The sequence below is a fragment of the Salvelinus alpinus genome, chromosome 10 (genome assembly GCF_045679555.1).
Source record: "Salvelinus alpinus chromosome 10, SLU_Salpinus.1, whole genome shotgun sequence".
In the NCBI taxonomy this organism is placed as follows: Eukaryota; Metazoa; Chordata; class Actinopteri; order Salmoniformes; family Salmonidae; genus Salvelinus; species Salvelinus alpinus.
Window position 1 is genome coordinate 32,006,742 of NC_092095.1, and position 9,675 is coordinate 32,016,416.

At 42.2% G+C, this 9,675-nt stretch overlaps 1 protein-coding gene across 1 annotated transcript; it reads left to right on the forward strand.

Annotated features, from left to right (window-relative positions):
• The first annotated feature begins 440 nt into the window (after window positions 1–440).
• LOC139531908 (protein CDV3 homolog) lies at window positions 441–5,325 on the forward strand. The gene is made up of 5 exons (XM_071328856.1): window positions 441–931; window positions 2,434–2,510; window positions 2,643–2,773; window positions 2,942–3,104; window positions 3,215–5,325. The coding sequence occupies exons 1-5, from the start codon at window positions 725–727 to the stop codon at window positions 3,342–3,344; spliced, it is 708 nt and encodes a 235-aa protein (XP_071184957.1). The 5' UTR covers window positions 441–724; the 3' UTR covers window positions 3,345–5,325.
• The last annotated feature ends 4,350 nt before the right edge of the window (window positions 5,326–9,675 follow it).

Here is a 9,675-nt window from a genome sequence, read left to right on the forward strand (position 1 = left end):
CTGCTCTATGGACAGCCCAGTCCCATGCTAAGCCCATAGTTTCACACGGTGGCATCACGCCTGTAGAAAGCACACAATATATAAAGCGAAGATTATCATTGAATGGAGAGCAGGAATAAGTATGTTTTCATCGAAGGTCGCATCCAGGCTCCCACAATACTTCTACTGTAAAGACTTGGAATGTTGGCTTTGAGAAAACAAGTAAACGCATTAATAAAATAAAGATTTGTTTAAGTGCTGCTCTCTGGTTCCATGATCAACTGGTCAATGATCAATACAATCAATTGATCAGTGAGGACCACACTACTAACAGTAGACCTCATGGTGTGGTATCAGATTACTACCATGCTACTGTGATAGGGCGATAAAAAAGACATGCAATTTCATTGGTTAAAGTTTTTTTTATTTGCAGTTAATTGGTTCTTCAGCATGTCCATTATGTTTCTGCTCATGTTCATCCGGGGCATCCTGGAAAGTATGTATTGGCTGTACATCCGGTTTGCCTGTCAAATAGCAGTGAGCGAGCGCAGCCCCCAAAGATTGGTAATGTGGCACATTGAAAGACAGGCGGTCAGACAGTAGCTACATTTTCTTTTTCACGCTAGGAGGGAAATTGTTTGATTGCTCTGGTCGAATAACAATTTAATCCCTCCCATTCAACTGAGTTATAGAGACGTTGTGAAATTTACGATTGTCCTTGCATAGCGTTTGTTTCTGAAAGAAGATGGCGGATGTAGAGACTTGTGGTGCTGCTCCGGAGAAGAGCCTTGATGATTTCTTTGCCAAGAGGGATAAAAAGAAGAAGAAAGAAAAGGGAGGCAAGGGAAAAGAAGCTCCAGCTGGGCCCACACCAATTGTCTTGAAAAAGAACAAGAAGGAAAAGGAGAAGTCGGGCACGAAAAACGAAAATCAAGATGCGCAGCCGGAGAAGGTAATGTTAGCTAGCGCCGCGCTAATACTAGTTAGCCAGCAAGCTACTTGCTACTACTAGCCAAGTCAATATGTTTGCTAGCTAGTTTGCCTGATAACGATGATGACTCATGCCATGACTGTTTGGTAATACACAATGGCTGGCTAGTTATTACACCGGCCTCACACATGATTTATGGAGAGAAATATCTACGTTTTAGTTAGCTAACTAGCCAGTTGGTTAGCTACTTAAAAGAGCAATCCAATAATTGAGTTCGCTAGCTAGCTAACTTAGCTAGACTGCAAACTCACGATGTATTCCAGACGGCGGGCAGACATTTCTCGATGACTTTAGGCCGCGCCAGTGTCGGCTTTCTCGATTGATCAAAGATCGCTAACTGGCAAATGTTAGTGTGGCTAGCATGTTCTCGACAGGTGAAAACTGGCACACATTGGATTATATGACTGGCGTAACGTTAGTTAGCTAGCCAGCAACATGGCTCGTGAATAATTACAATATTATTGGAAAATGTAGCCAGCCTTGTAGTAACATGCGTCATGACGAATGTAAATATAACTAGCTTGCTAATTGATTTTGACATCTGTCAAATTGGAAGACGAGTAACGTTAACGTACTAGCTATTTGGCCTCATTCGCTAGATGCTTAGGCCTGCAATATTCGTCTGAGGGTTCAGATGGTTGAGCCTGGGAAATGGGGACTGGACTACAGCTGTTATTAAACTTAGAACCTTTCTTTGTGCAGACAAAAGCACAGAAAGAGTAGAACCTACTGGCGATAACGTTACTAGTAGCTAGCATTTTATGCAGGTAACATGGTTCTGAGGTTGACACGTTCCAGCAATGTTGTAATAACGTTTTGAGACTATGCCAAGTTAGGGCGTGGCCTGTATCAAGATCCAAGTTTCTATTTTATTTGTCCCCTTTACAAACGTTCCTTTTCATGGCCAAGTTTGCATGATCAATTGAGATTGATATGACACAAATGTATGAGTCCTTGGGGTGCTTTGGCAAATTCACTCTGGCCATCTACTCCAATTTCAGAGCACTCTTGTCTGAGTGTGCCCGAGTGCATAATAACTGATGAATTTAAGAACGCACAACACCTGTTGAATATGGCCGGTGTCAGCAAAAAAGCGTAATTCAATTGTTGCCAGCAGCACAGTTAGTCACCAATGCTCTGAATAACGTGAAAACAGCCTAACCAGCTCTGCAAGGGCAAGTAAAATAGTCCGTGAGGTGTCCTCATTTGTGTCTGGAAGTAGCTAGCCAAAGTTAACCATTTAGCTTGGGTGCTTGACTGCCGTTGTGAGGTCTGAACACTGCTCAAACCTACAGAGTGTCCAGTGTACGCTCTGGAGTGACACGTTGTGAATTTACAAACAATCTGACCACGCTCTGAATGTATGAATGCCCAGGGCGCACTCTGGCACTCAAGATTGAATTTGGATTGCTAAACCATCAGTCAGTGGGTTGTGTAACTGATGAGCGTTGCTCTGTCTGCAGGAGGATGAGGAGTGGAAGGAGTTTGAGGCGAAGGAGGTGGACTACAGCGGACTCAGACTGCAGGCTCTCCAGATAAGGTAAGGCTGAACATTTTTAGGGGGGTTGCATTCATTCAGTGGGCTGAAAAGTAGGCACTACACTAATGACATGTTAAACTTTTGTACTAGTTGCATGTTTTTGTTGACTGTTTTCTCTGGTGGTTGTGGCAGTGATGAGAAGGAGGAAGAGGAGTATGAGGAAGAGGTCGGTGAAGATGGAGAGATCATCCTGGTCAGTGGAGACAAAATGTCTGGGCCTTGGAACAAGTCTGGTGCCCCGCCACCTGCCGCTGCCTCTGTTGGTGGGTATACCTCACTCCGCGCTGTGTATTAATTCCACACCCTTAATTGTAGTATTAAAGTGTTACTCCCATACAGACACTGTAGTTTTGGCAATTCATGTGGACTACTAATGAGCCTTGCCCCCGTTTTCACTGACTGGTTCTCTTCTCTGTTCTTTGTCTCTACAGAGGTGGAAGAGGTGCCTGAGTCAAAGCCTTCTGGGGTGTACCGCCCCCCAGGGGCCCGACTGACCACCACCAAGCGTGGCCCCAATCAGGGGCCCCCTGAGATCTTCAGCGACACACAGTTCCCCTCACTCGGGGCCGGCTCCAAGCATGTTGAGACACGCAGGTCAGTGCACCTCTAAATATCACTCATCTTACACACATGCATAGGTGGGCACACACAGTGTAGAAATGTCTTAGTTTGTATAATTAATATATCCAATGCTCGGGTTTCAGAGACAGGGAGATGGAGAAGACCTTTGAGGTGGTGAAGCACAAGAACCGTGGCCGAGAGGAAGGCGGCAGTGGGGCCTCCCTGCAGCAGTTGGAGCTCGGTAACCAGTACGCCATCTTGGGGGACAAGTAGCACACCCCAACCCCCCCTCCCCTCCCCCGCCCATCCAGCGTGGTCTTGCCCAGCCGCCAGAGGGAGCTGAACTACAGCTGTGTGTATCTAACTACAGCGCAGTCCTGACAACGAATGCTGGCGCTGCTGCCACCACCACACTGGACCTTCTCTCCCTCACACCACAGTACAATACATACATTATACATACAAACACACTCTCATACACCTCACACAGTGAACATATAAACTAATCTACATGCATTATATACAGTACATACACAAAGCACCTGGTTGGCAAAACTGAAGGACTACATCCAAAAGTGCTGTGGCAAGTGATTAACTGAAACAAAAAAATATAAAATCTATATGATACACCCATATGAACGACACTGCAGCATCAACAACAGCAAACGACAACGTACGGTTGTCTTTTGTGGATTGTTTTCAGAGCAGCAGTTGTGTGGTAAAACTTCTCTCTGGACTTCAACTTGCTTTGATTATAAAGCCACAGAGGATCGAAGAAGATGAAAAAAATAGTGCGAGATGAATTTACGAACTGTTGTTGCGAATAGATCTATTTTTTTGCGAGATCGTTATAACCCAAACTGCACATGGTTGGTTGGTGTGTTTGAGTTATGGTTTGGGCACTTGAGGGGAGACTACCTCAGTCACATAGCTGTGGTGACCATGTTGAGCGGGCTTTGGCTCTTGGTGGTGAGTGGGGCAAACACCAGGCCTGCAGACGAGAAGACCACCAGGCTCTTTCACTTAGAAACTTGAAGATTTTGTTTTCCTCAAGAATGGGACTCCTGCAAAGATCTGTGGACACAGGAGAGAAGTTATGGTCCTCATTTAGAATGACTATTTAAAAGTGGCCTTACTGTAAAGAGCGAGAGAGGGAAACTGCTTCGTTCTCTAGAGAGAAACTTGCTCGTTGTCTCATGGTATGTTGCCAGCCTCCTGGATCTCGCAACTTAAAGAGAAACCAACCTCCTTTCCTCTTCAAGAATGTAGTGCTGAGTTGTAGTTTGTCAGAAGATTATACTGACTAACTGTCCTTCATATCCACTGTTTGACTTGCGCCCCATCTCTTTTAAAATTTGATTATTAACATTGGCAAACCGTTATTAAAGCTCCTCCTTTCTAATCTGAAGTCATTCCTTTGGTAGATGTTTTGACTTTTTACAGGATTCTGGGGATTCGGTCCTTTGTTTTACTTTGAGAGCTTTGTTTCCACCAGTGTTCATGAACTTACATCATTGTGTAGAGGTGGGACATGAAAAATAGACTGACGTTGTTACAGGTGCAAAGAGATACTAGCTACAGCGTCCCAAAAATGACCCTTCTGTACCCAATGCCTGTAATTGACCACAGTAAGTATGGCCTGTCATACTGCTGTCCATTTGAGTACATATGTTTGCGTTCGCCTATATTCATTGAATTGCTTCAGTGCAAGACATTCAAGTTTACCCTATTCTGCAGAATGGAACTCAACCCTCTTTCTCCATCTTCCCCATAGAGTTAGTTGCCCTCAAAGCTCCTTCTCCAAATAATAGTATTGTTTCTGTACTTATTGAAATCTTTAGAGCAGATCTATGACATGTAATCCTGGTCCTGGAGAGCTTCGGTCAGTGCCTGCTATCTTTCCGCTTGGGCTCCAAACCACCTGACCACTGTCTCCTCTCATGAACCGATGCAGTAAAATAAAAAGGTCAGGTGGTTTAGTTTAGAATAACCATGTTTGCATTTCCTTAGGTTGAACAGAGGGTTAGAACTAAGAATTGTTGGAGTTGTGTTCACATATTTCTGTTGAAGTCATTTGAAATGTAATGGAACTTAAAATTTGCAAATGGATGGCCAGAGTTGTGGAGGGCACTGTAGCACACAAAGCATCCTGTGGACCCCTGCCTAAACGTTGTGGGTGGAAGTAGTGAACATTTCTACTGAGAACTGTTAATCGAAGACTAGTTTAACACAAAATAAACAGTGATCTTTGTGATGGGTGTCTTGTCTGAGTTCTTAACTTAAAAGTGACTGTTTATTTCACGGGTAGGCTAGATGTTCACGTAAAAGGCCACACGGAGAAACTGTTCTGCATTAGAATTAGTAACAGGTAAGTATTACGTTTCAGTAGGCACAATAATGCACACTGATAAATTATCTTTCAGAGCACCATCGGGGGTTGAGCCTTAAATGTAATTGCAGTTTAAAAGCTGATAGTGTACACTACTTTAGATACAGTTGTATCTAAAGTGGTGTTTTGAGGTCTTTAACTATCTTAAGTAATTTAATTTGTTTTTGAGGGTTCATCTCACCAGCTGTGATTTGTTACCTGAATCGGTATGTTACTTAACGTAGCAGGTTAGGAGAAGGAGGTTACGGTTGGAAAGCTGTGCTCTATCTAGCCACAACTGTACCTAGCCAAAGACTGCTACAGGTGCAAACGATAAGTAAATCTCTGGCTGTGTCAAAGTTGACATCAAATGCTTAATTAACTTAATTCCCCCAATGGGTGCGTTTGAGTGGTAAACAGGAAGTCAATGAGTGAAGTTGGGGGAGATACAGACCACCAGTGGATGCTGGTGGGAGGAGCTACTGGAATGGCGTAAATGAAAAGGTATCAAACATGAAACCACGTTTGACTCCGTACCATTAATTCCATTCCAGCCATTACAATGAGCTCGTCCTCCCATCAGCCTCAATGAGAAGGATCAGACTACATGTACATGAGTTCACTTAAATTACCTTGTAAACACCATGTCAAGCAGTCAATTGCACTTGATATTGACCCTACGACTGGTGTCTGGGGTACTTGCTCATTAAGGTTCTGTTTCTCGGACACAGATAATGCCTCTAAAATTGCAAGCGTAGAAATCCCCTACAATAACCCATATGTAGCCAACAATATGTATTACATTTTACTCACACGTAATAAACAATCAACAAATGACTTGTTGCGGATAAAAAATCCGTGCGTGATGACGTACTGTACACAAAATAAAAATCTAAAGTTCAATGTGTTTACATCACATTTTCAACTGTACCGATAGTTGTCTCTAAAAATGTAATAGCAAATGTGCCTACTCTGGTCTTGGCACGTCCACTAGCCAACAGCTCGCAGCTACAGTGCGAGTAGGCTGTGTGGGTATGGGTAGGCTAGTCTACATCAGCCTTTCTTGAAGATCAGTCTGCGACACACAGGATGCAGCCCTGTCGTTCAGCAGCAGATGATGCAATGTTTGCCATTCCCACTCGCCATCACTCACCGTTGTCATCAAATGGCCATAAGTTGTGACTGAGCTCAATTGTCATGAAACGCATATACAGCGATTAATTTCTCTCTTTTTCATACAAAGTTATAACGAGGAGCGCCCACAATGTGTTTTGTGTGTGGAAGTGCTTAGTAATGAGTCTCTCATAACGAACAAATTAATAAAACGACACGTCCTGACCAAACATCCACAGCATGATGGTAAACCCACGGAGTTATTTCAGAACAGGGCAAAATGATTCAGGAAACTGCTTCGACAGTGGAAAAGTAAGTCAGCTAGCAAGGTATTGTTGTAATTTTATAACAGGTGATGATAAGCAGAAATAAGTACTAGCTACCTCTCATAGTAGTAGATGTGAGTTTATCTTTCAAACAATCCCCTGGCCTTGTACACAGCTAATGGCTAACATTCACCAAAGTAAGCTAGCTACTGATAGTGCAACCCTAGTAACAGTACAGATGAAAATGAAAAATGATCAGGCCTACGGTACATCTTACTGTAGAAAAAATAGTTGAAAACTAGTCTAGGTTGGAACTGTTGCTGTTGATTGTTATTCTTAACCGGAACAAACTGATTGAAGCAAGATGCTTTTTGAGGCAAACACACTCACACAGTTCTGGGTTGCTCATCTACAGCAGGAAGTGGTCTCCTGCCTGACTGAGAAAGCAGTAGATGTTCTGGTCCGATTTGGCGCCACATAGCTATGCGAGTCAGGGTTCTCAACTCTGACATACTTAAAAAACAAGTACAGAAACAGTTTCAAGGCTGAGCATGACCTCAGTGTTGTACTGTCTAAAACAGAGCCCAGAATAGACATGCTCTCATTAGGACTGCGTGTGTGTGTTTTCTGGTCTTTATCTGTGCAATGTGATTAATCAGTTTATTCCAGTTCAGAATAAAAATATGTATTGTATTTTAACAGCAACAGTTCCAACCTAGACTTTCAACAATAATTTATACAGTAAGATGATCATTTTTCATCTGTACTGTTACTTAGGGTTGCACTATCAAAAAGCCTGTGTGTGTTCTGTTATTCATCTGTGTGATGTGATCAATCTGTTTATTCCAGTTCAGAATGAAAATGATTTACTGTATTTTAACAGCAAGAGTTCCAACCTAGACAGATATGTAAGAATGTTTTTAATGGGGGGAAATAAACATTAATAGATATTTATATGGAAATTTAATTTCATTGTTATTTGTTTTTGTCTATATTACTATACATACATATCGGTACATTTCATTGCCCTTATGCCTAAAACATATTTTCCTAAGCTTGGGTCCCAGGAAAACACAGCATTTCTCATTTGGGTCCCAGGCTGAATACGTTTAAGAACCCCTGGTCTGCATGATGAGATTATAATGAGAGTGAGACTATTGTATTTGTCAAACGGCGGTCAAGCATCGGTCATCATGTCACCAGAATAAGACCTTCTGTATTTATTGGAAAGAAGCATCAAGCTCATCACGTGCACTTTCACCACCCTGTGAAGTTCATTATCATTTATTTCACTGCCATTTCTCACATAATTAATTTTACAAACTCAAGTTGAGTTCCCTTCTCTATATGCATGCTGAAAGTCAGTAGTTAACTTGTTCTCTGAAAAATAGCATTGTATTTGGTCAAACACAATTCTCTCCATTAGTTTAGTAAGAACAGGCAGCAAACTGATTGGTCAGCTGTTAGAGGCAACAAAGGGTGCGTTACTATTTTTAGGTAGTGGAAATTATTTAGCTTCCTTCCATGCCTGTGGACACACACTCCTTTAGGCTTTGGTTAAAGACATAGCAAAATGGGGTGGCAATACAGTCTGTTACCATTCTCTATAGTTTCCCATCAAAGTTGTCTATACCTGGTGGCTCATCATTATTGATGGTTAACAATAGTTTTTCCACCTCTCCCACACTAACTTGACCAAATACAAAACAGCAATCCTTCTCTTTTATTATTAGATATTTTATGCAAAAATATATGGTTCACTGTTCAATGTTGTCATTTCCACTTTACCAGTGAAATAGTCATTGAAATGAATGGCAATAGCGAAAGGTGCTGTTATAAATGACCCATCAACTTCAATGAACGATGGAGATGAATTGGGTTTTCTGGCCAGGATATGATTTATTTATTTATTTAAACAAATAAATAGACATCACTTGATTTATATACATGCATGCATAAGTGGGCACACATACAGTACAGTACATACAGATTGTAGAAACATATTATTGTTTGTTTAATTAATATATCCAATGCTCGGGTTTCAAGGACAGGGAGATGGAGAAGACCTTTGAGGTGGTGAAGCACAAGAACCGTTGCCGAGAAGAAGGCGGCAGCGGGGCTTCCCTACAGCAGTTGGAGCTAGGTAGTGGCACATTTATGACATCAGTAAGACCACATATTTTCACCCCAACACTCTTTATTGGTCTCCTTTTGTTGTCTCCTCAACTTCATGACTACTGACCACAAAGAACTTGACTGGTTTAGTGTAGGTCCTTTCTCCCATCAGTATCCATAAGAAGAGGCAAAAGCGTTGTTTATACCTGGCTCTACCATGCATCCTGTGCAGGGCCAACCCTAGGCATAAGCGACCGCTTAACGCCCTGTGGCCACTAGGGCAAACAATTGGGCAAAAGATCAGAATTTGGCTGCCTGTGTAAACACAGACTACTCGTCTACACTGTCTAAAAATATGGGCACAATCAGAATGTGTACAGGATCAGGACAAAGGACGCATGTTAGAACCAGGTATAAACTAGGCCAAAGAGTATTGACCCTGACCAACAACAATTAGTTTTTTGTATTTTAGGAACTCAGTCGGTGTCTCAACTTACTGGTTAGAGTAAGAATAGTAGGTGCAATTTATAATTTTGGTTATGTCAGTCATTGACATGCACTCAATTAGCCCATGTCAGCTAACATTTTCTAGATTGGCAAATTAGTCTAGCCAGCTATCTAAACTTGTAGTAATTATGGTTGCATTACCGACCGGGCAAGCAAGGGCACGTACCCAGGCGGCCCCCATTGATTTTGTTAGACACTTTAACTCAGATAGCATATTAACATGGCATAAGTCATG